The sequence below is a fragment of the Genypterus blacodes genome, unplaced genomic scaffold (genome assembly GCF_046128005.1).
Source record: "Genypterus blacodes isolate CSIRO-AG114 ecotype Tasmania unplaced genomic scaffold, CSIRO-AGI_Gbla_v1 ptg000012l_1, whole genome shotgun sequence".
In the NCBI taxonomy this organism is placed as follows: domain Eukaryota; kingdom Metazoa; phylum Chordata; class Actinopteri; order Ophidiiformes; family Ophidiidae; genus Genypterus; species Genypterus blacodes.
In genome coordinates, this window is record NW_027466826.1 from 4,766,093 (window position 1) to 4,792,900 (window position 26,808).

The following is a 26,808-nucleotide window of genomic DNA, read 5'->3' on the forward strand; positions in this document are numbered from 1 at the left end:
TAGATGAAGGGCGGGTCTTGCCAAGAAATGTTGTGGGATTCGAGATCGCACTGACAAGACGTAGAGTCAAACTTCTATGTTTACATTGTGGGGGGTTCAACGCCGCTTTTCGTAGTGATGTAATCTGTCGAACAGCACCCTCTGCTGGTGATAGATGATGCGCGCACCCACTCACATAAAAGCATGCATTGGAATAACATGTCAGCTTAAATGAGTGATATCAATGGAATATCTTATTATTTTTTATTTACCAAGAATGAACACATCAATTTCTTCACTGAAGTAAATGGCGGGGCTGAATAGGATTCCACTGATTTGAAGGGAGTTTCCATGACTTTGTATAGCACCAAACGCACAGTCATTCTCATGTGCAGAATAGTGCTCAACCATTTATTGTGTTGTTATTGTGTGTTGTAAAACAGGAAATGAGTTTGGTATTAAACAACCTCTGTTAAGAACACTTCCTCCAACAACATCCAACTTCCTGAATAATGACTTCTTCACTGCTCTCTAAAAATGAAAACATCATTAGTAAGAGGAATCAACTACTTGCAAATGTGTTTCCTCTTTCCAACACTAGAGGGAAACAAAGTTACACTGTTTGAAGGACCTCATACTGGACTAGAAGAGGAAATATACCCCTTAAAATAAATATGAAATAGTTTAGCCTCATAATGTGCACATACATGTCATCTGTTTTGTCAGTAAAAATCATGTCAAGATAATTCGCCTTATAGAATTTTAATGTAAAATCCGGTGTTTGATTATTTTTCCTTGTGATCCAGAGAGCAGTAAAGCAGGTTAGTGAGGTCCCGTGACGGCTCCACCATGGGGGTGCTGAGAGCGACCATTTATAGGGTCCATAATGCTTCAGTCCCACACGACCTTTACGATCAAATAACCTTGAAGAGAAGACATGCATGTTTGAAGCAGCCCAAACATACAGTAAAGTAACTCAGGAAGCCCTTCATGTCTCTAAGTGTGAGGGGACTCCAGGGAATAATAACACACTCACCATGGAGTTAGTGCAAGTCAGTACGTTTAAGTAATGTATGTAAAAGAAACACTGCAGGTTTTACATGGAAGATGTTGAAATGAATTGACACAGAGGAAGTCGGTAAGAGTTTCAATACATCTGTTAGCTATTTTCAAATCCCAAAGCCTTTACAAAGTAGCCGAAGTCAATACTGATGGATTCTGAATCAATTTCAGGCAACCATTTGACAAATACTAAAATGAGATCAGTCAAAAAAAATATTTTCCTCAGATTTTTTATTTTATTTTATTTTATTTTATTTTATTTTATTTTATTTTTATCATTTATAAAAGTGTTGTGTCGTGTTCTTGAAAAGTGTGAAATGCTGGATAAAACTTCAGAAAATAGAGGAAAACAAAGGGTGGGAATCTTGAATGAAGAAAGTATCAGGATACCCGGAAACTGGAGTTTGGAGGTTTGAATCCCTAAAGACACTAAACTAACCTCAGGCTATCTGACAGTTTTACAGACGTACATACATTCTGTGACTCGCTTGAACTAGCACACTGCGTGACCCATGAAAGAGGCAAACACACAGGAAAGTGGAAAATGTAAATCATAGTTAAAAACACGTCTGAAAATTGTTCGTTAAAACCAAAAAAAGACCAACCACCGGCGTGCCACCTCCTCCTCAAAGTGGCCATTCACCATTCACCGGCTCTTTAGTGGAAAAGTGCAGTTGATATGAGGTTACTGGACTTAAAGATGAGTTGCAGGGGCACCTCACCGCAAGAAATTACCCCCGTTCCAACAAATGTCAGCTTTCATTAAATGACTTATGCGTTACAGTTAAAGTTGCCCTTCTCTGGCCCTCTCCTTTCGCTACAGCAGGCAATCGGATACCTTATAAGAGCAATGTCACGAGGTTGAGTCCAGAGCCCTTGACATTTTGCTGCATGACATCCACAGACTCTTATTTATTGTATACAGTTAAATCAAGCGGAGAGGCCGTAAAAGTCATTTGAAAAAGCTTCCTCTGGATCAAACTAAAGACCAGATGTAATGAAGCTGGACCTTACATGCTTCTCCGACATGTGAGAAATCTGCTCTGAAAAATCTGCTCTGTTATCACCCTGTTAGGGCGTGTAGAACAGAACCTTAATAGCTGAGGTTTGGTAAGGCTTTATTTACTTATTTATTAGAAGTAATTTGTTTTTCTTGTTATAAAAATTAGTGGATGCAGCTGACATTTTTCAGTCAAGGCTGAATCAGGAGGATGCGAAACGGGCCAAAGCCAACAGCTTTGAGCCAGAAAAGAACTATTGTTTTGGCTCGGCAACACAGGGGTTGATTTGGAAAAGCCCGCTGCACAAAGAATGCACAGGGGATTAAAGTGAAATCACCGCATAAGTGTGATTTATGAGCCGTTCTGCGTCAAGAGGCCGCCGTCTTTCACTCCTTTTTACTTACGCAAAGCAAATTAACGCCCGCTCAACTTCTCTGCGCGACTCTTAAATGACTGTGATGACCCAGGTTTCCTCAACACTTCACTACAGTAGAGTGAGGCGTTCAAGGTCTTTACGGGTGATGGTACCGTCTACACACTGGATTCAAGGGTGTAGCTACATTTGGAGAAAGCTGCATGAAAATACATGGCAAACAAATCAGCGTTCTGCTCTGATGCAAATGATTTGAGCAGACTGCCGAGTCAGCTGCATTAGTTGCACCTCAGGTATTCTGACTGGAAAAATCTGACTAACTTAATTTGTCTAAATGCTTTGAATAAACCAAGAGGGAAAAGGCAAAAAAACCTCCGGCGAGACTTTGCACATGCACATGCACAGTTACGGCGCTAAAATCTGCCCTAGGAATGAATGAATTTGGGAATAAAGCTCTCAGATGTTCTGATGGTTGCATGCGTTGCGTCGTCCAAAGGAAAAAATATATAAATCAGAAAATTGCCAGCGCGTAGCCAGAGGCCTAAACTTTATGTGACACAGCATATACGTGCAGTAAAGCCAGTAATGAGATCCTGATGTATGTTTCTCCGGGGGGGGGGGGGACTCGCCTCTGCAGCCTTGTCCGTCAAATCAAGAAAGCCAGGGCCCCAACTGACACATCCCACTGTTTCAGTTGTGAAACAACGGGAGGTTCCTTTTCCCTGCAGACACCTGTTTTGCTGCATCGTGCACCAGGCTTGACCCGGGGTGCGAAGGAGTGCCAGGAGTGATGTTTGATGAAACGCCATCGCCAAGGTGAAGAAGATAAAAACGTTGTGTGGTTACGCAATAACATTTCAGGGCTGTTAAGCACGGGACAGATGATGTGATGGGTGCTGGATGGGAGTCACATGTGCACCAGCCTGAGGAAGGAAGATTGTTTTTCGGGGTGTTTGGGATGATATTTGAAAGAAAATATACATAGATTCTGACTGAAAGTGAAAGTGTGGTTGACAACCGGGAATGTTTGGATGAAATCAGATGTTTATCCTGTCGACATCTGGTGTGTGTGTGGTCGAGCGGGAAAAGGACGGGAGAGATCAACTTAAAATATACACAACATATTGAATTAACTCCCATAGTTCAACCTTATCATAAAAAACATCAATAAGAAGTTATCAGGCTGTTTTTACTGCTCCAACAAGCGTAAAAACACAATCAATTCCTTTCCCCCCTCTAAACATCTTTCACACTTTCCAGGGTTTTCCGTGTAGATGTGCGGTATGGAGTGTGTGGAGTGTGTGGAGTGTGTGCGGTGTGGGCTGGCACGGCTCGGCGCGCATTCGTCTGCCTTCTGCGAGAGAGTTCACCGCATCACATTTCAGATGAATTATTGAACTTGACAGCTGGTGCAATTGCTCATTTTGTCTCTGTTATGATAATTGTAGTCATAATCACCCGCGATCACTCAACACGTCGCATGCTGAAGTGTTAAAACGCCGTCCCCCGGAGTGAACAACCTGCTGGGAACACATGGGAAAAGTTTGGCGCCTTAGCGGGGCTCTGTGTCGGATCTTGTACATTTCTTTAAGAGCTAAGAATTCATTTTATATCATTAAATGAATATTATCACAACGGAATCTAGCTTAATATACATATATGGAATTTTGGTGGTATTGAGGGCTGCGACGGGGAATCAGCTGATGTTAAACTAGGCCACATTCTTTAGTCTAATACACCATCTTAATGATTCAGTGGTTGCTTCAAGGATTATTATGAAATTCCTTAAAGTATGATAAATGTTATTTCTTTGAGCAAATCTTCACGCTTTATCAAATGCACCACTTTGGCACCAGCTATGGAAAACCGTGACACATTTTCCAGCAGTTCTGTAATGGGAAAGTGACAAAAAAGAGAGGGAGGTTGGGCGGATGGGGGGGAAGATATGAGCGAGGCTGATATCTTCAAACGCTTTGCAAATGTGTATTTTTCACGAGTGGATGTTCCATTACACCAGAGAGAAGCAACATGGCTGAAAAAGCCATCAGGGATGTAAATGGATACGGTGTGATCACTTGTTTCCACTGGTGAAAAAGGGAGGAGAGCTTTGTGAGCATTGTAGTCCGACTCGTAAAAACGGAACGGCTCTGCTTTTGGCCTCACCCCGTGTAGATCCTCCAGCGAGAGCACGACCCACAATGCCTTTGGTGCATGAGTAATTGAATAATAAAACTGCATTGGTACCAATATAATGTGTACTGCTTGGAAATTGTGACACTCTCGCTTCATTTGTACCTGTGGACATATTGGAGACAACACAAAGCTTCACCATGCTAACAGCTGTTTCTCTGTTTATTTACAGCTTCAGACGGCGACACGCTTTTCTGACAAATCCTCAACAACATGCAGATTTGACTTTGCAGGTGTTATTCCAGGTGTTGTAATGGTGTGTAAATGTGATGTCTGGACTTTTGTTTATATAAATATATATGTGAAAAAGGGATTTGACACCTTGACACCGCATCACATCATGCCTTCTGTGGACGACACATGACTGAGCATGGCATCGCCGTACACACACATACACACGTCTGCCCTGCAGCTGGAACACGTATTCCAACTTTTCAACATTTCATTCAGTCAACCTGTGTTAGACGTGGATGTGGAGCCGAAGCTGGTAATGTCACATTAGTTCTCGACTGCAGAAAGAGAAGATTGGTTCGGTGCTGCTGCGTAAGTTTGGCTCAAGGACGCCTCCGTGTTATTGCTGTGACTCACCCGAGGTCAAGATTAAAGCTTTGCTGGTGCATAACCTCGTCTATGCTTTCACTGACTCAACTCAAGGTTCTGATAAGGAAGGAGAATAAACATGAATGGTGGTGGAGTTTTAACATTTATTGTATGCAATTAAAGTACAAAGACAAAATTGGCTGGAGAGGGAGAGAGAGAGACAGAGAGAGAGAGAGAGAGACAGAGAGAGAGAGAGAGAGAGAGAGAGAGAGAGAGAGAGAGAGAGAGAGAAAGAGAGAGACAGAGCGACAGAGAGAGACAGAGAGAGAGAGAGAGAGGGAGAGAGAGAGAGAGAGAAAGAGAGAGACAGAGAGAGAGAGAGAGACAGAGAGAGAGTAAAATGCCTACTAAACAGTAATTGTAATGTCTTCTCTTAACTAAATAACATATAATATGGTAACGTTTGTAATAATTCAACACTATATAAGGTTCTTATGTGTACTATATTTGTACTATATTTGGTCAACAGGAGTGTAAAGGGAGGAGCTACTCACCGATTAAAACCCTAGAAATATGGTAATAAATATATGAATTAACATTTTTAGTGCACTCTCTATCTAACTATGGTGACGTGATTTACGTGATTTACATGACGTGTGAAATATCTATCAATATCACTTTTTTATGTGTGTTAATGTATTATTTTCTGTATCAGACTTCCTTTTATATTTGCTACCTTCATGCTTTCCAAATCCCAAATCCCAAACTTTTTCACCGTCTTTCACATTCTCGCTTAATACCATGGAAATTATCGGAAAGATGATGAATGTCAAAGCAAAGTGAAATAGGGCGGGTATCCTGATTGCCCCTGCTTGCCAAAACATATAAGAGCCCCGTCGCAATGTTAATATTTGATCTGGGGTTTATTTTGGTAAGTGAGATAAATCACAGTATGCAGCGCCGGCAGCTATCTGCACTGTCTGGCTTTGTTTTATGAAAGGTTAAACCCGGGGCAAGACCTGATTTAATGACGATGCATGCATCTGCTCCCGGGTTTCAACACCAATGCCATCCGGTGCCTATAAGTGGATCCAAGCGTCAGGGAAACTTAGATTTTGAGCGAACTTCTAATTATTTACTGTGTGAGAAATTTCCTTTCCTCAGCTTCTTCTGGGTTTCTTTCTCCTGGTGTCAGTCATTTGAAGGATTGGTATATGAGTTGTATCCAGGTTCATGCAGACAGCTTGGAGTCGATGTTGCAGCGCTCCTGGCACCTCTGTTTGGCAGCCCCGCACAGGCTCATGGATATTTTCCCAATGACTATAGGAACTTGTGCCTTCAAAATAAATGACTTCTTTTATTTCAATTGACAGACCCACTTCTCTCTTAGCATATTTGCTTTTGACAGGTCTTTAGTCACTTTGTTCAGCGACTACATAGGTTTGCTCATTAAAGAACAGAGAGGGAACACTAAAAGTAGCTTTTGTTTGGATTCCAAGAAGCAGAAAACTGCTCACTTCCCGAGGTTAAAGCTCTGATATGCATGGAAGTGGATGTCCGAGTTTAAACACAGTATAGTTTCAGATCTTTGTTTGGTTTGTTTTGATGGTTAGGGTGATTTCTGGGACTAAACAGTTCCCAAATTAGAGGAAATGTCTCAAGAAATTCTATTATTCTGTCTAATTCAGTGCCAAACACTTTGCTTACTTCTGTAACATGTTAATATCAACATATAACTCATTTAAAATCATAAAAGAGACAACTAAAACACCCTGTTTTCACTCAGTGAGAGTAGACAGGGATCAATGCAGGTTTTTCTCTACACATGAAAGCATTGGCAAGGTTTCCCACTAGGCCCCTAAATGAAAATAAGAACATGTACGTCCGTCCCCTTTAAATGACTGGAGTTGGGAGTTTATCTTCCTTTTTTTGGAAGCAGTTTCACTTGTCAAGCTTTCTGACTGTCCAGCATCACCAGGGTATTACATTTTCCTACTCTCACGCGGCAGATGAAATGAAAAATGGGCCCGAAAGGAAAAGACGAAGAGGTGGAAGTGGATTTGGTGCAGACTGGAGAAACTCAGTGGAGAAAAGCTGCTATTTCACACCCCTGTGAGTGAAGTGGAACATTACTCACCCTGATGGTCGTTTTTAAAGCGGTGTTTGAATAAGAGGTTTCCCCCACGTCCGCCCCTGCGTCTCTCTGTGCTGCTAAAACTGAGAACCTGGTGCCAAGCTCCGTGTCTGCACTAGGTAACCTACCCACACCTGACCTTTAAGTGGTTTGATAGCTCCGGGCGGTAACAAGCTGGCATCCAAATCAACACCGCAACTGACATTTTCCTTCACTTAGATGTTACTTGAACTAATCGCCACTAGTTTATTGGAGGTCATTCATCCTTTTGAAATATTTGCTGCTTGCTAAATACCCACCTCAGCAGAAAACGCTGGTTTACTGTGTCACACGTTGACATCCTCTGGCAAGTTGGGAGAACCTGGAACGTGGTCCGGGATCTGAGCCAGTCACCGCCACTGCCAGACCCATAGCCAGGCTTTGGTATACTCTATATGCCACGTGGACTCTTCCAAAAGTCTCAACCCAAATATCTCTCTCTCTCTCTCTCTCTCTCTCTCTCTCTCTCTCTCTCTCTCTCTCTCTCTCTCACTCTCTCTCTCTCTCTCTCTCTGCCACAGAGCTATGGGAGCGCGGCTTTGACTTCCCCATTTTCCCTAATAGCGCATTTCTTTCCTGGCCTCCGCTGCGTTCACTTAACCCCTTCACTCCCTGTTTTCTGCACCCTCTGGTACGACAACGTCTCCCTCCATCACAGCCTCCACAGCCTCTCTTGAAACATCTATACAGTATATGGTTTGTCCTTTAAAAATCAAAAAATCTGCCAATTCAGTGCCGTTCAATCACTATTTTATCATAAAATAAAATAAAATAACTGAAATAGATTTACTCCATCTCATTAGTATTTGAAATTGTGGAAAGACATTAACTTTTATGGAAATGTTCCTTTGTTGACTGATGTTATGTGTTGCTCTTTCACATTCCGTCCCAGGACTAAAAATAGAATTTACAGCTCAGCAGACTTCATTTGTGTCTTCTCTTTGTTTCCAAAGTTAAACTTGGGAGTCACATTATTGTATTATACTTTGAAGTTTCCTCCCTAAAAAAATTGGAATTTAATTTAATTTAACTACTCTCTTGTGTAATTAAGCTTTTGTAGACCTTTATGTGTCTATTTATATATGTTTTATTCATTACTGACTTGGTTTTGTGGCTTTATTTTGCCAGGCTGACTGATTGACTGACAGTGTGGAGTGTGGAGTGTGTGCAGTCTGAATCCAGCAATCTGAGGTCAAATCATAATGGAACCTTCATGTTTCAAAACAATCTCCATTCTCCTCAACAAAGTTTTAGTTTGATCTTATCTTATATCTTAACCTTCCAGCCTTAAAGTGGTAAAGAGCAAGACTGTTCTGTTCTAGTCATTTTGAAGTGGTTGACACTACAGCACATCTCCAGACATGGCAGAGTGAATAGAATCGATCGAAAAGACTAAAAAAAATGTTTGTGTCACATTTTTCCTGATAAGCTGCAAGTTTGAGCAATTTGCATTTCATTCTTTTAAATTCACATTTGTACAATAACTTTACTTTCGTCAAATGAGATTCTTACATCAGCAAGAGTCATTCATTCATTTAATTCTTCTTTTCTTTTCTTTTTTAAGTCAAATTTAATAATGTACTTCTAATGATCCTTTTCTTGTCTGATTTGTAATCAATATGTACAACAGGAACACTACGAAAGTCACTGCATGCAGCAAACAATGGGTCAAATGGCAGAAGGATGTCACATTTGGTAATATAATGTAAATTTAAATAGTTTTGGAGGTGATTTATTTGTAAATTGTCAGTAAGATTGTATTGTATTGTATAGTCAGATTGTATGCTGAGAATTTAATAATTTTGAATTGCGTTTAAATACACTGAGAAGTGTGTGTGGAATGAAGACTTATCTACTTTATTATTACTTGACTCTACTTTAAATAACACATATGTAACATTAAAAGGCAGATGTTAAAGAGAGAATCAACAAGACTATACGAAAACAACAATATAAAAGCTTTTGTGGCTGTATTGCGCAATGTTGGAGAAACTGACCCTTATGACATCACAATGCTTACTTTGTCAGCTAAAATCAAAAAAGCCACTGAAGCCGCTCCAATAACTTTGTAGTAAATCCAACCGCCCAAACTTGGCTTAGTGTGGCTTTCATTTACATGCTAGAGGGTTTTGTGGCTGCGGTAGTGCAGGAATGACATCACAAAGCTTATTTTGTATCGGTGCTGAAAACTAATAAAGCACTTAATTGCTGACAAAGCCGCTATTATAACTGTTTGTCTTGATTACCAACAGAAGGGAAAATGTCATTAGGTCAGTTTCCCCTGACTTTGCACAGCGCCCTCTAACGTCACATACAGAGTAGTGCACTACCAAAACCAGTAAACTGATGGAAAATGGGCAAGGCTCCACTTTTCATAGTATGACAATGATGTAATGGACATAACAAACAAAAGGGCGTATAAGCGATTTATTTATGAAACAACAATTTTACACTCATGTTTGTAGAAAATGTATATCTAACAACACATGTATACAAAAACATTTACATTTTGTGCAATGCAAACTCTCATTAAAAATGAACAAGCTGGAAACCAAACAGGAAGAACAAAAAATACAGACACCAACAACTCCTGCATCCACATGATGCAGTCAGAGCCACACAGTCACACCTTCTTCTGGATTCTTTTTTTCAGTCGACACCGTAAAGTTCACAACATCCACAATTGATACGAAAAGACTAACATATGAATGAAAAATATTTTGTATACATTTTCTTTGACTGAATCTGATTGTAATGACTCAGACTCTCAGGTATTGATGCGATACAGTTTGTAACACTGTAAACTATATTCATGTTGCACAATAATCTTCAGCTTCAGATAATTCAAATGTGTGTAAGAAGCACTAAGAGTTAAACATCACCAGTTTTTCAAAATGACAACGCCGCCTTGATCTACTTTGACTTGTTTGTCAAAGAGATCCACTTCTGGAGTCAGTTTTGGTGATAGATCATTTATGAGCTTGTATAGACAGAGAATACATGCACTGCAAAAGTGAAGTGAAGATCACTTTTTTGGATAATGAAGCCCTGTCCCATCTAGACAGCTAAGAAAAATAAACAGTGGCTTTTTAAAAGACACACACAACCAGATTCTCTCCCTGGAACTCACTACCGTATACATAAACGCGCCATGTTTACGTATTGCGATATTTAGATAGAAACTAAGCTTTTACACTATAGGTTATCTGAAAGACGAGAAAAGACGTCTCTGACAGTAAACTAACAAATAAAGGAAGTGCATGTCAACACTATAAACCTTGCAATACTATATGTTATCTTGCTGCTGTTGTTATATTCAATTATGTGATTTATCAGTGTAAACAAATAAATAATTATTTACAAAATCTAGCAAAAAATTCCCCTCCCATCCCAAAAACAAAAGAAAAAAAAAGGCAGAGCATAAATAATTTACAAAAGAAATTATAATACAAACTTAGTATAAACATCTTTGGTACTTATTAAAATGGCCTGTTTCAATTATTCACACTCACATTCAGATATGAAAAGAATGAGGAGGAACAGCGATGAAGCTAAATGCACAGATAAACGATTACGTTTGGGTTACAGTTTATGTTTGTCAGGTTGTGTTAGGAATGAACAAGAGCCTCAACATGTTAGAGGAATGTCAAAACAGACAGAGGAAAGAGGAATGAAAGTGTGGAAATGCACATCCAGTATGTAAGTGGTTGTACAATGAATCCTTGTAAAAAATGTAGACATAAGTACACGTGTAATAAAGAGAATAATCTGCAGAGGCTGTTTTTATTCGTCCGCTCTCAGCTGCTTTTACTTCCCAGCCGGGGAAATGCATTTCATGTGCAGGAAAACTGCACATGGCCATGGTTTCCTCTTCAGTGGATGCGTCAAGGCAAAGACACAGAAAAGACGCATTTCCATTCTAATGGGTTAAGGAATGACGTGATGTTTTTGTATTTTCAAAGAGATTCTTGTCTTTTGCCCTCTGACGTTTTCTATCCGTCTTGATTCAGTTATCTGGGAGGAGGAGAGATTTAGGAGAATGTCATCATTACTGCCACACTCAGTACAAACTCACACACATTCAAAAAGTGCAAAAGTGCAGCAACGGGATTTCTGTGTTGCGCGTGTTGAAAAGCGTGTCGTCAAATAGCTTGACTGTGATTGTGACAAGGCGACAATCTGATTTTCCGCTATTTAGCATTCAACAGAAGTTCTGAAGTCCTTGGACCGACACACAAGGTCTTTCACAATGCGTCTGAGGCATTGTATCCGGCCAAGCTGACAGACAGAAACATAGCGTGACTCTTTTTTCTTGCTTCAGCCAAACAAACAACAGCAACCCTGATCGTCTTTACCTTGCCACCACTGTTGGCATGTCCTCATTATCTGAGTGTTGAGAAAGAATGTTTAATGATTCTCTGCCATCAGAACAACACAGAGGGTTCTCCCCCCTCATCTCACTCTTGTGTGTGTGTATATGTGTGCAAATCACATAGCACACACACACACTCACGCAAGGACCATCCACCACAACAGGTGGCAGAGATGGGACCAAGACATTGTTTTGCAAGACACAATTAAGTCTCTCTAAGTTTTGGCACTAAAGTCATAAGTCAAGTCACAACTCTGCCAGTTTGATAACAATTTGTATTCCCAGTTTATTCCCAGTTTAAACAAATTGGTGATGGGTTTTTTTTCCATGTCCATGTCCAAGTCACAAGTCTTTCTTGTTACATCCAGTCTCTGTGTTGAGTCTCCGTCATGTGACTGGAGTCCACATCACGCTGCCATGTTCAGGCCCATGGTGCTGAACAAATGTCTGGTTACTCATCACAATATTATATCATTAAATGATTCAGTTTATATGTCACCGGGAGCACTATTCAGCCTGTGGAAAACATTTTGTAAATGCTTTTGTGGCAGTAGAGGGCGCTGTGAAAAGTCAGAGAACGTCACCATTGTAAGGTCACAAAAGGTTATACCAGGTATTGTATCTGTGATGAAAATTACAAATTGAATTTCATGCTTGTAGTCTTGAAGCACTAATAGGAAGTGACCCGGTGATGTCATATGGGTCAGTTTCCCCTGACTTTCCAGTGCTGCCCGTGACCAATGAAGAGAATTTCATGGGTAAAATTGGTGGAGTCCCATATAAAGTTTAGTGTACATAGATACACAGGAGGTTATGGCCGTATAATAATATAATATGTTTGCGCATTTAGAGGATAATTCAAATTTGATGTGTAATTAGATCTGGACTGAACTGGACTGTATCATTGTGGATCATTGTATGTCAACTTACATCAAGACACGAATAAATAAACTGATAATGTAATGGTTGTTTGAAAGAATATGACTACTAACCTCTGCACTCATACTTGAGATCGGAGAAGAAGACCAGCTCTTGTGAGAAGACAAACAAGCCTAACCTTCCACCAGCAAAGGTCTTGTCATAAATTGGTCCAGAGTCGGCCATGATCTGTTTGCCTTCATAGACCACAATTCTGAAAAACAGATGACAAAGATTTATCATTTAATGTTGTTAAGCATTATGATGCTTCATAATGTAAATGATGATGATGGCCAAGTGGTGACGTAAACAGATTTCTCAATAACTACAAAAACTAAAGTCTATAGCTGAACCAACATTTCATTAACCCTTTAGTTAACTATTTCATTTTTTCCAAAGGTTGCAGAGGTGCTACAGCATTTCTTTACAATCATTTGTGAGATCCACTGAAGACTATGCAACAAACTAAAATGCAGGTATGAATCAACTTCTTCATCCCTCCATTTAAGCTGTGTGCTGTGTTTGCATTCACCTGATGAAGCCGGTCTTTGGTCTGTGGATGAGATGCCACCTGTAGGCTGTGTAATCCTTCCAACCAATGTTTTTGGGGTCGTGCCACAGAGTACGCACCTACAAAAAGCAGAGAATAATAAGACTTTATATAAATACTGCAGCAGTTTAGCTCAAGTGACTCTGCACAGAATACGTAAATACTGAGACTGGATGGATAGATATAGAGTTTTATACTATAAATCACCTGTCCAGGTGTGTTGCCAGTGTGCCACAAAGCATTTCGGAGGTTTTCTCCAGTGCCGGTGGTGGAGTTGACCACTTTAAGTGAAACACCAGAGATGCCGAAAGCCTTAGTGGGCTTGTCCTCCCAGTAAGTCTGTGTGATCTGCTTCCACATCACTACATAAAAGCGTCCGCTTGACTGGTATCCAAACACAAAGCCTGCATAGTCGTCATCTCTGTCCGTATTCACGTACATGGTGCCACTGAAGTCCACAGCACTGAAGTCATCAAAACCTGTGATGGTGCAAGAGCAGCGTGATGTTGAATGGAGGTTTAAATCTTTTTCAAGGCAGCAGAGTCAGAGGAAGTAAAAGAGGGCTCACCTACTGCGATGCCAGGGTCAGAGTTGGCGGTCTGAACCAGCTCTTTGCCCTGGTGTCTGACCACCCAGTTGGGATCAATCTGAGTGGTTCCCTTAGGATCCAAGTGGACCATCTGGAACTTCCTAAAGTCTGTGACGCTGATGGCATTGTTCTCTGGGCACACGTCAAGAATATCTGGGATACTGTCATTGTCAAAGTCATCTTTGCAGGCATCTCCTCTTCCATCACCTGTTAAATCCAATAAACACATCACATGAGAAGGCTTGATCACATTTAAATTTGACATGCAAGATAAATATGCATTTTCTTCCTTTTGTTCCACAGGTGATAATTACTATAGCAGCAAATCCTGCAATGATCTTCACCATTCACCCCTCCAAGTTTACATTAAAAGTGAATGCAATTATCATATTTTTGCCAGGACCAGTTAGCCGTCAACTCAATCAGACAACTTCCATTGATACTTGTAACAATGTCAAAGTAATGAAGGCCACTGCATGGGAGCAGCTAGATGCTGTCAGTCGGCTCTTTTCCCTGCAGGCTGGGCTCAAACGGTTCTATCAAATAAACACTATGTGACGAGCTGTGAAGTGTGTGAAAGCGTCAGGGTCCAGGCTTCCTCCTTGGCGGCCTGTTTCCAGTTACACACAGCTCAACAAACTCCAGGTAACCCTGCTTAAATTGGGCACTGCAGATTAATCAAGAGCAAGGCCTGATGGAAATGAAAACTTCACAGTGTGCTGTGTGCCCTCCTGGGCTCCTCGGTGAAGTCATACGCAATGACATCACCCACTTCTTAACTCTTTCCACAGACACCACATCTCGCACCTGCTATAGCAACACTCAATGTAAACTGTGAAAGCATCTGGGAGACGATGAACTGACCGGCAAAGTGCAAACAGAATGTGAACATTGCTGAGTGATGAATACAAGATCTACTGGATGTACGCATCCATGGCAACATTTATGTGTCAAGAAATACTGTGTCAAGTGACATTTCATTACTTGCTGATGGCTCTAACATTTGCAGGTGAAACAAAAGGAAATTACGCAATCATGTCTGCATTAAATCCCAGCATGCAACAGTAGTTTCAACTATTACTTGGTACATTAATAAATAGTCAAAAAGTTAAAAAGCATGTTAGAAAATGAAGCTCTTGTGTATTTGTTTGATCTTTGATTGACACATTAATTCGACCCTGCAGCCTTTAAACCTTTTAAACCTTTCATCCTCACCATCGAGGTCCAGCTGGTCAGCGTTGGGTGTCAGTCTGCAGTTGTCCTTCTCGTCAGGTACGCCATCATTATCATCATCATAGTCACAAGCGTCTCCTTTGCCGTCGTTGTCATGGTCGGCCTGGTTGGCATTGGCAACGTAGGGACAGTTGTCCAGGTTGTTCTGGTACCCGTCTTCATCGATGTCTTGATTGTTATCACACTGATCTCCAACCAGGTCATTGTCTGTATCGGTCTGTTAGACAGTTGCAGCAATTAACAGGAGGAACATTATACCTGACAGAATGACATCATATAAACAGTGTGTTACAGTACCTGGTCAGGATTGTGCAACAATGGACAGTTGTCACATTGGTCACCTACTCCATCCATGTCAGTGTCCTTCTGGTCAGTGTTGTATACATACGGGCAGTTGTCGCTTTCATTGAGTATTTCTGTGAAATACAGGGATAGTTGATGCCACTTGTAATGAAATGTGATTATTTAAGAGAACCAAAACCCAAAGTATCCATATTTGAGGAGGTTATCTTACCGTCTCCATCAATGTCGATGGCGCAAGCATCCCCTTCTCCGTTGTGGTCTGTGTCTATCTGATTAGGGTTGTGCTCGTAGGGACAGTTGTCACAGCGATCGCCAACTTCATCCTTGTCAAAGTCAAACTGGCGAGGATTGTAAAGGAGGGGGCAGTTGTCCTGTAGCGAGAGAAAAAGAGAGAGAACATTTTAGCTAACCTGGACAAATGGTTAATCGGAAGAGCAATAATGAAGTGAAACGTGCGACAAAACCTCTCCTACCCTCTCATCCAGAATTCCATCATTGTCGTCATCTTTGTCACAAGCATCTCCTTGACCATCTTTGTCAAAGTCTTCTTGTCCAGAGTTAGGCAAGCTGGGGCAATTGTCCTGAAAGAATTACGAAAGTTTGACAGGCTGCTTTGCTCCATCTTTCTCCAGACAGTTTGACATACTTCACTACTTTGTTAAAGGAAGGAAAGCGATCTTACCTTCTTGCAGTGATAGGTAGCATTGGCGTCACATACGAGGTTCTGATTTGGCCATCCATCCAAGTCTGAGTCCTCCCCGCAGATGAAGCCGTCTCCGGCATAACCCGTCTTACACTCACACTTGTACATAGGGTCGCTGAAGTGGCTGATGTAGATGCATTGGGCGTATTTGTGACAGTTGTGGGTCTTGTCCTTGCATGGATTCTCTGGCTCACACACCTGAAGAAAGTGGGGAAGGTGAGAGGATGATGTTGATGATACGGATGTAACTGTTATCCATTAAATCAATACGAGGAGAAAAGATGGCTTTGTACATCACTGCTATCGGTTTAAAGCCTGAAACAAGGGGAAGGGTTAAGGGAGATTCTGGACAAAGCATAAGTATAGGTCACTTCTGGACATAGTCGACTGTACGAAATCCAATTTAATGCATCATACATCCTTTTATTGCCCTTTATATTGCAGCGTAAAGTATTCACAGCTGCCACTCGTTACGAGAGGATCCATTTTGGATGCCACACAAGGAGCTCATAGAGCAGAAGGTGACAGTAATAATGGTCCTTTGATCAAAACTGTGAAATGGAGCCCATTAGTGCCAGCGATGAGACAATTCCCCTTTCCCCAAATCAATTTGTGAAATTGGGCTATCAAATCAAAGACCAGCAGCTGTAGGAACCAAAGAGTGACAAAATGGTTCGCAGGGGACTTTATGCAAGTGCTGGTGAGAGTGGCACAGCAATGCGTTCAACATGTTCCATTTCCATCCACGGTGATTTCAGTGATCACTAGAGAGCAGAGAAGAGTGTGTTCCAGTCAAGTAGTTAATATCCCAGTCTGCCATTTCTAAACTGATATATGTCTACAACTCTGTTCAGTTCATTAAGCTGCAACCAAAATGGAAAGTGGAAATCCTGAAGTCTCTGTGATACTAATCAGGGCTGTAAAAAAATACAAAAGAATCTGCCTCTTTGCTTTATATTGAGAACAGAGTGATGTGTGACACGTGTTTGCTGTTAAGAATCGCCCCAAGTCTCCCTCCTTACCCTGCTGCTTCAGTGAGACTGGGTCAAGGTGTGTCGCCTCCCCTCTCTTACACTGTGCAAAAACTCGCTGTAAAAAATGAGGCCTATAAATCACCATGGCTGCAGTTTCCATCATTCAAAAATTTGGATCTGACATAGAAAAATCCGCTCACATCTTTTTTTTTTTTACAGCCTTTGAAAATCCGCCCGGAGCTAAAGAAACCCACACTTATTTCCTCTCTTTCACCATATTTTCTTTACATTCCATGTGGACACATTTTTCAAAAAAATACACCCGTTATTGAAACAAAATGTGGATGATAGTAGGTCACCTGTTTATTCTTCTTGGCTGCCTCCACTCCCATACCGAAAGGCTGAGTGCCCTTGTACCGCTTTGGACAAGTCAGACAGTGGAAACCCGGATTGGTGTTGACACATCGCTGCGCTCCGCTCACTTGGTAGCACGCGTCCGACACCATGTCACACTGAAGAGAGGGTTGGAGAGATGGAGGTATTAAAGATAGACGGTAATCGCTTTCATGCACGTGAGGAATGTGTGCTGGTATTTTTCCTTCCCCCGTCTACCTCATTGATATCTTCGCAGTTGGTGCCATTTCCGCGGAATCCTGCCGGGCACGGGCCACATTCCCAGGATCCATCTGGGGAACTGTTGCAGTCCACTCCAGCAAAGCATGGATTAGACAGACAGCCATCTGCAAGTAATTTACACAACAAGAATCAGTGACAATTGATTTATATGGGGAGGAATTGATTTATATTCCCCCAAATGTCTCTTTGTAGTTTTGAGCCGCAGACGGTGATCGGTTGCTCACCAACTGGACAGTCTTTTCTGTTACAGCTGTCACTGTCATTGGCTTCCCCGAGACACCTCTTGCCACCGTGCTGAGGTGCGGGACTGTTGCACACGTGGGTTCGACTTCTGGAGCCGCCGCCACAAGTCACCGAGCAGGTTGCCCACGGAGACCAAGGACCCCAACCGCCGTCAACTACAAAGAGGTAAGAAGTTAGACGTATGATACTATACGGTACCTCAGCAGTGTTTTCTGCAAGATTACAGCTCTGCATCTAAACCAAAAGATGTCAATTCTGACAAGAGCAGCCAGAGTCAGAAGCCTGGAACTTAATACTACAAGTGAAAACATACTGAGCTGATTTGGGTCAACATTTCCTGAAAGCCCAGACAAGAGCCCAGTCCAGAACACATGGGAATGCGGCCTCAGGGGAGCCGTGAGGAGCAAAGGAAACCTCGCTTGTTGAAGGTGGACACTGCTGTAACGGATACGAGTACTCACTGGGACACGGGTCAGCGGTGCAGCGTTGAGTCTCTCTTCCGTTTCCCTCGCAGTCTTTGCCCCCCAGTTGTGGCACGGGGGCGTTGCAGTGGCGTATCCTGGTGATCTGCCCCTCTCCACAGGTCACCGAGCAGGCCGACCACGGCGACCACAAACTCCATCCTCCGTCTTGCCGTACTGCGCATCAAACATCAACCGTATCAGACAAGACATCAGTAAAACACACATGTTCTGTATTACCCTGCCGATTTCTCTCCACAGGCATGTATATTCTGGAAATGTAAAAGCATGTCGCAACATTCTCTACGAGTAAATATTGTGCAACGACGTCTTCAATTTCAAAGACGTCGGGAGCGAGTCGTGCCAGTATTTATGTCACTGCGGGTAAACAATCCTCCAGCGGTTAGACTGATGCCGTCAGTCACATAGATGCGGCGTAACATCAGCTGCAAGCAATAACACGCATTAATCCTGCCATTCATCACAAGGCCAATTATTCGGTTTCAAGAGAGAAACGCACGGCTCGTATAAATCCAGTGATCATGTTCATTAATTTGATGTATTTCTGCGTGATAGGCGGTGGTGAGTCATTACACAGCGGAACACCCTTTCAGTCAGTGATTTATTTGGAATTAACTTTGACTGGACACACCCTGCAACTCAACTATGCGATCCAAAGCGATTTACACTCACTCAGATGGAGCCATTCTCACTCAGATTTATAGAGGAGTGAGAATGGAGGAGGATATCGTCTTTCATCTCACTCCACCCTACACACACTGCTGTGCTTTTCAACATCTCCAGCATGTTTCTCATTCCAATTATCCATATGTGACGTTGTTGTGTAGTTATCGCATTGACACATGCAGCAAATACAGGTACGGATTTGGAAATATCACTCACCGCGACTGTCGCATTTACCCAGACTGCACTTGCGGGTCTGGATGGAAGGACCGGTGCAGGGATTGCTGGTTGCGTCACATGACCGACCCCTCTGTTGGGTTCCTGTCCCACATGTAACAGTACACTCAGTCCACTCAGACCAGGGGGACCAGCCATCCTCACTGTCTTGAGCTGGGAAAAAGGAACATTTTATGACTTCCGTTACCTTCAAATGTCTGTAAAATGAGTTTATGTGGCTAAAAGGATTTACTGAGTACTTACGCAGACACACGGGGCAACACTCGCCATCTATAAACGAGGGGCTGGCACAGGCAACAGGGGGGCACGTGATCTGGTGACAAACTATCTTCGACTCCTGCCATAGATAAATATTAGTGATTTCAGTGTCATTAAAATCCAAACTTCAGCTGTACATGTGTTTCCATCCGACTTGACGCTACCTGGCAGGTACATTTGGTGCAGCTGTCAACGACCCAGTCCTCCTTATCCTCAAACAGCCGGCCATCTTGCCAACACATGTTTTTCTCTTTAGAGTTCTTCATCCTCCCAAGGACCTCCTTCATGACTGTGTTCTCCTCTGTCTGAACATACAACCACAGATAGTTCTGCTGTCAGGAGGGAGATCGGTCAAAAATGAGGAAAAGCTGGTGATAAAGGTACAGTGCATTCCATTACGGGGGGAACCGTGCAGCTGCTGACAAGCTGATTCCTTTCAGAGGCCACATACTTTTCACCGGGGGGTGGAAAGAGTCATATTATATCCTCCACTTGTGGAAGCACTGGAAGAAAGATAACTTGAGAAGAAAGCTAAAAGTAAAAAGCAGAAAAGTATCTCTGAGAGTTTGAAGAGCAAGAGGCCTATTTAGCCACAATTTGAGTTCAAAGAAAACCACCAATCCATTGACACTTTAGTGATACTCCCTAACCATTTGGTTTGTTTTCTTTTTGAGAAATCGCACTGACAGAAGGAAAAAGGTTTCAAAACTAACAGAATAACTTCCAGATATGACCAAATCTATGCTGGATCACTTAACTCTTAACATTTCAAAAACTAAAATACATAAACAGAAATCTACATAAGTGAAAAAGCAGAAGCACATGAATGAAATGTTATTTTAGAATGTGTTTCGCATAACATCAAATTGCAAATACTAAAGTTCTTCATGTCATAAACACATAGAAAAGTTTAAACCACCAACCAAACTGGACAACAGGGGATCTCTGGATCTCTGGCTGAGCTCCCGAACACCCAGGAACTACCAGTCAACTCACTTGTGCCAAAGGTTTGTACATGCTCATGTGTGTGTGTGTGTGTGTGTGTGTGTGTGTGTGTGTGTGTGTGTGTGTGTGTGTGTGTGTGTGTGTGTGTGTGTGTCTCTGTGTGCGGCCTCCAGTTAGAACAGGGAGGCGGCAGCAAGCAGCGCTACAATCTGAGACACCACTCGGTCTGGAAGAGCCTCAGGGACCCTTCATATTCTAGCCATTTTTCCCAAGGTTCATGCCCAGACTCTCTTATTGCTGGGAGGCTCCCAGAGGAAACACATGGGCTGTTTAAACACAGCCAGACATTAGACCGGACCCCATCGCTGCCAGGGGAACACTTCCTTTATCCACATGTAACATGTCATAAAATCTGTCTGACTCACAGTGCCACAGATAGCAGGAGTCGAACGGGTTCAGCCATCACAGGCGACTCTATAAACAGTCCTGCAGCTACTTACTGTTTGCTTTCAGACCAATGTAGGTTACCTAGTAACCTAATTCAGGCCTCTTAGCTTCTGGCTGCTGCACTGAGGATTGACTCATTTATTTTCTTAAAATATTGTTTTTCTCTGAAATGTGGATTTTCTCTCCTCATTCAAACCGAGACCATTCCTGACTCAAAAACAAACAGAAGTCAGTATTATGTGAGAGAACCGGTCACGTTTGTTACTTACTGACTGTTTGTTACTACTTACCACTTTTTGCAGCCCGTCAATAAGGTTACTGACGACCACGCGGAGGCCTTTGAGCTCCTGAAACATGATGCCCAGTTCCTCACAGGAGCGTTCGCACATATCCGCACCGGCCTCCACCGTCTTCTGACCGATAACGTTTGTGGTGATGGACGGACTCACATCCATGATTTCTGTGCTTTCACTCACGATATTAACGTCATCTGGAAGGATAACAAAGGGGACAACCGAGTGAGCACCAAACCAACACAGATGATGGCAAACACGTTTGAGAGGCACAACGAGTGAAACTCCGACTCTCTGATCATGAAACGGAGTGATTTCCTGTTTTCCTGTAGTGGGCTAAATGATCACAACAACATGATGATTATTATGATTACGGAGTCCCTAAAAACAGATTTTCAGTCAGCAGTTTTTGATTTAAGAAGTTGACTCTTGTGAGATGGTGATGCAATATCTTTCTGACTGAAGATGTGAGGGTCTGGGTGTGTTCCTTATGTGATGAGAAAAACACACCATTGTCGTAAATCGACACTAAGTGGACACATCCACTGTGAACTTAACAGACTGGAGTGACCACACACATACACAGAGAGGAACACACACAGATACTCCATCAGTAGAAACCAAATGCCGCTCAGGTCAAAGGACACAAGGTTTTACTCAAGACATTCCTCTCTATTCTGATCCTGCAGTTCAGAAATGAGTGTAACCAGTGACTCAATTCAGCTAAAACTTTAAACTTCACTTCTCAATCTGAAATTTTGCAGCATGAAGTCCAGCTGGACACTGCGGCCCAGTTGACTGTTTCTGCCAGCTGTGATCTTTGAACAACTGGGCAAAGAGCCCAGACACAGAACAGCACAGGGCCACTTGTTTTGGGTGGAGTGGACGCTGAACTATATTTTTCTAACCAACATGTTTTCCTTCACTCTCCCTCTTTTTGTCTCGCTAAGCTGCAATGTGAATATGTGACAGAGCAAACAAAGACACAAGCTACACAAGTACTGCAACTCTTCAACAGTTTGTTATGCAAATTGGAGAAGATTAATAGCCAAGCAGGGACTCCTAAATCAGGAAGCCATACTAACTCAGCGCCGCTCGACGATCTCCCACTGGATCGACTGGCTGTGCTTCCTTTCCTTTTTAGTCTGGTGGATTCATTCAAATCTCTGGAGGGCTTCAAGCTGTTCAAGCATGCGGACACGTGCACGTCTGCGAAACAAATTCTTATTTTTTCTTTCCAACAGCAAGATCGAGGAAAATATAAAACGCAAAAACTCCGGTTTGTTTTCCATACAGCTCGTTAATGATCGAGTTGACAGTTTTTATGAGCACGGTTGGTGTGACTTTATGAGCGCCACCACTGGCACCGGTCAGCATCCAGACAACTTCCAGGCCTCCGTGGCTTTTGTAAAGCAAATAAAACTTAATTCAGCTGGAATTCAACTCTGCTTGTGGTGACGAAAACGCAACAATCGCTCCCTCATGCACCAAAAAAAGCACACCGACCCTCATGTGGATTTGCTTTGTCACAGTCAACCGGTGACTATAGACACTGTCAACAGCTCTGATGACCTCAGGCTTGGTTGTAACAGATGTCTGAGTAAAGTAGTCTCAACGTTGACCAGGATATCTGCGTCTTATCAGCCGCAGCCTCTGTTCGTGTGAGAGCTGCGAAGGATCATAAGGTACGAATCCTGATATGAACAAAGCCTCAGCTGAGAAAGGGAATCAAATCTGCCAATTCATGACTTCACTGTGTGTGTGTGTGTGTGTGTGTGTGTGTGTGTGTGTGTGTGTGTGTGTGTGTGTGTGTGTGTGTGTGTGTCCAGCTGGAAGTGGAAGCTCCCTACTCTGCAGTTATAGCGTTTACTTCTCCGTTCTATTTTCTTTCCCAGGGTATTATCCTGAGTCCACTGCCAATGGAAATAAATGTAAGCATCTGTATCTCCTTTTGTTCACCACGCACACTGGCTGACCTGGAGCAACTGCATTGACACTGCTGTTTCCGTAAACATGATGTCATGCCGGGAGACCTTGCCACATATCAAATCTGCAAGCTTTTTAACCCACTTATAACAGAAATTCATACAGAGGAAATCAACTAAGAATGCAAAGCAGTTTGGTCTGGGAAGTCGCACGTGAAGCTGATTCCCGCTCACATCTGCAAGGTTTTTGGAATTGATTAAGAAAAATGACTAATGTATCCTATTTGGTAGACATATTACAGCTACATTGGCTCACCCCAGAGTCTTAGGTCTTCAGGGTGTAACTGCTAAACGAGTGTCGGTCAGTATGTTAGGCTCATTGAGGGCCGTGCCGGTCTAAACAACCTTTAGATGACCTCAAGATAACCTCCCCCCTCTCTTACCTGGCTTAGTGATGTCACAGTCTCTGCTCTGGAGGACGTCCTCCACCGGAGTGTCGAAGATGAAGCGAACATTCTGCAGAAGACCCTGTTTGGTGACAAGGGACATTGAAATACATGTCATTCTGGTGAGAACTGGATGTCAACAATGTCACATATGAGTAACATATTGACAGATTATAGCACATAAATCAGTAGAAGGACTAGGATCAAGGCTCGAATCCAGGATCTTTTCCAGAACCTGTGAGTCTCTGGGTCAGTTTATCTTTATTGGTATAACCTGTTGATGTTGAATAAGCTTTTATGACAAACTTAAGACTACTTCTTATGGGAAGTAACAGAATCTGGCCTCCTTGTGTGTCTCAGCCAGCACAACTGTGAAATCTGGACAGGAAATGAAAGCGATAGGTGAGTGAGGTTCCAGGATCTAATGAAATCCTGTTTGGAAGGGGGAAACATTCTGGCGGTCTTACCCTGAAGTGGTTCTCACGGGTGGATCCCTTTGCAACAAACATGCGGCTTCCCTCTGCTGTTAGGTGCTCGTAGAAGGGCTCGTCCAGGATGAAGCTGTCGATCAGGCTGCAGCCCACAAACAGGTTTGCATTTTCCCCATGAATGTGAAGTGTGATATTCTTCCACTGCGAGTCAGACAAGTCCACATCCTCAAAGGAAACCACATTCTGTGAGCCGTCCACCCAGTAAACCAGGTCCAAAGTGTTGGCCCGTCCGTTTGATACGATCTCAAACTGTCGCCGGCCACCAGGGCCCTCCAGGCCTATCAGGGTGCCCCGTGAGGCGCGGTCCTGGCGCATGGTGGCCACAAACACAAAGCCTTCATTGATTTGGATCTGTCGCAGGATTTGTTTTAGTATTGGGTTGTTCACTGGGGGCAGGTGGTCGAAGCGGATGAAGCGGTAAGCGGGGGCATCAGAGTTTTGGCCCCGGAACTGCTTGGCTCCCAGGGTCCTGCGTGTGATGTGGCTGATTTCAAACAGGTCAAAGGAAGTCTCGTCCTCCTGCTCACCATCTTCAGGAGGAAACAATGAGGGAAACAGTGAAAACAAAGAGCTAATTACTGTTTAGCACTCTAATACTTTAGATTAGATTAGATTCAAATTTATTGTCATTGCATGCCACAGGTACAAGCAACAAAATGCAGATCAGTCTATAGAGAGACTGTTTCGCAGATACACTGGAAATGCATGATTGGCTTCAAGATAATGTCTAAGCTTTTATAATAATGATAATAACAGGTGATTTTCTTACCTTGAAGTATTGCATGGAGGAAAGTAAATGATATGAGCAGCAAGTACAGGCTCCCCCTGAGTATCATAGCTCCTTCAAAGATCAATAAAATCGTTGTTAGTGTTTATGTCTCTGTTATTATTGACCATGAAAGGTAAACAATCTGCTGGATGGAGATAATGTTGATAACATTAGTCAAAATGAGTAAAATAAAAAACTATCAACTCTTACTATAACCACATACACACTGCACTGACTTTAAGTGGGAGGAAAAAACGCAGCAACCTCGCACATTTTTAAGTTAAAGATCATAAATAACATAAACACATATTTACTTATATCTCCTTTTTTCATTCAGAACTTCAGAAATCCCGCTGGGTAAATGTTTCCATGAACGCAACTTACCTGACGACAATTAAAGCTTCAATCAGTCAGTTGTCCACAAAGAGCGAAAAAAAAAGAGAAAAAAAAAAAGCACAAATTCTTCTAAGAGATACTAAAGTTATAACGGGTTGATATGTGCGGAGCCCGGCGCGTCCAAACGTAAAGTCCACTTTGGTCCACTACATCCACACTTTGGGGGGACAGGAGACACAGTGAGAGTGGAGCCCTGAACCTCCCTCTTCTTATATGGAGGTGCTGCCGGAGCGCCTGTCAGTCAAAGCTTTGGGTACGAATCTGTTTGGTGGTCGGTTGTCATAGACAAGAGTTACGTAATCACCTTCCGATGGTGATGGCGTAAATTTCGGATCCTTGCTCGGCGCGATAGGGGATCCGACCCCCTCCTCCCACCCACCCCCGTCGCCGACGTGCCCCACTGGCACTGCCCGTCAAAAGGCGCTGCTTCTGGGCGTCACTGTTCACGTTCACCGCGGTGCACAGATGGAGGACAGCAGCTGAATAACAAAGCAGGAGTTCCCCTCTAATACTGTATTGATTAAAAGGGTTTTCTGGTCACTATACTAAATATTTTTTGTCATTTATGAAACTTAAACATGTTTTAAATTCATTATAAAAATTCATAGATGTGTGGATACATGTTATATAGATACACGTGTTTTTATTTATTTGATATAGTCGCAAAGTGAGAATCTAACTGATGTCTTCAACGTGAGGAGGGGGGAAAGCATGAAAATGACCTCTAATGTAAAAGATACTTTGGATGCTTCCACTGTGCTGGCAAGCAGTGTCTTGTGTCTGGAGACTGTCAGGATTTGCCAAGGCTTCCCTCTCTGGTGTCAGGGAAAGAAAAGCTGATACAACGTCTCATTCCCGGAGCCCTGTTAAGGAATTGTGGGGATGGATGTGGGTAGGAATCTGTGTACCAATGGCAGACGTCTTCGAGATGGTTTTGCGTCAATTGGAAACGTGCATTCCATTGCAAGGAAAAAGCAGGGTGAAGAACAGTTTCTTGACCAAATGGGGCGATATCCTTTCAACAACGCCGATGCACTAACTTGACAGAAATGAGAAACAGCACCGAACGGTTAGTCAGACATATAAGAATATAATGGTGCTCAGTGATGATAAAAGCATTCTGCTGTGACCAGAGATCATCAGATTAAAACTGTCAGGGGTGGAAAAAAAAATGAACTGAAATACTCCACAGACTCACATGCGTTAAAAGCTGTAGTGCAAATGTCAGCGGGACTTTCTCCAGACGAGTAATAGTCTGTTTAAGACTGTGTATCATCATGACGTGAGAGACAGAGTGTGGATCTGATTGTATTTTCAACAAAAACAAACCTCATTTGACAGCAGGGGTTAGTACTTTAAATTACTATAATCTTTGAAATTATACAAAAAGCTTGTGACCTGAGTATTACAAAGTTCCATCGTGGTGGAAAATGACTTAAGCACATAAACTTAAGACCGTGAAAAATGTAGTGTAGTTTTTTTTTAGTATTTTTCTAATTTTATGGGTTTAATATTTCAAAGTCAGTCTGCGTAAGAGGTTGCCACAGTGGCAACACTTTAAAGCCCTACCAAAAAAATAAACCTAATCCAATTTAAAACAAAATCCCCCAAAGATCT

The 26,808-nt window shown here is 42.5% G+C and overlaps 1 protein-coding gene across 2 annotated transcripts; it reads right to left on the reverse strand.

Moving 5' to 3' along the window:
* Positions 1-9,730: 9,730 nt before the first annotated feature.
* thbs2a (thrombospondin 2a) lies at positions 9,731-25,397 on the reverse strand. 2 transcript variants are annotated; one of them, XM_076164771.1, is made up of 23 exons: positions 25,180-25,397; positions 24,796-24,867; positions 24,003-24,556; positions 23,533-23,617; positions 21,162-21,361; positions 19,644-19,784; positions 19,465-19,558; positions 19,204-19,374; positions 18,301-18,477; positions 17,821-17,994; positions 17,573-17,700; positions 17,320-17,472; positions 15,966-16,184; positions 15,757-15,864; positions 15,495-15,654; positions 15,278-15,396; positions 14,963-15,197; positions 13,727-13,954; positions 13,366-13,637; positions 13,141-13,238; positions 12,683-12,822; positions 11,674-11,704; positions 9,731-11,332 (listed from the first exon to the last, which is right to left on the reverse strand). In XM_076164771.1, exons 2-23 carry the CDS (start codon positions 24,860-24,862, stop codon positions 11,329-11,331), a joined length of 3,558 nt encoding a protein of 1,185 aa, XP_076020886.1. In that variant the 5' UTR covers positions 24,863-24,867; positions 25,180-25,397; the 3' UTR covers positions 9,731-11,328. The 2 variants fall into 2 exon arrangements, with proteins under 2 accessions (XP_076020886.1, XP_076020892.1); XM_076164777.1 differs by lacking the exon at positions 11,674-11,704 and having other exon boundaries at positions 25,180-25,395.
* Between the last annotated feature and the right edge of the window lie 1,411 nt (positions 25,398-26,808).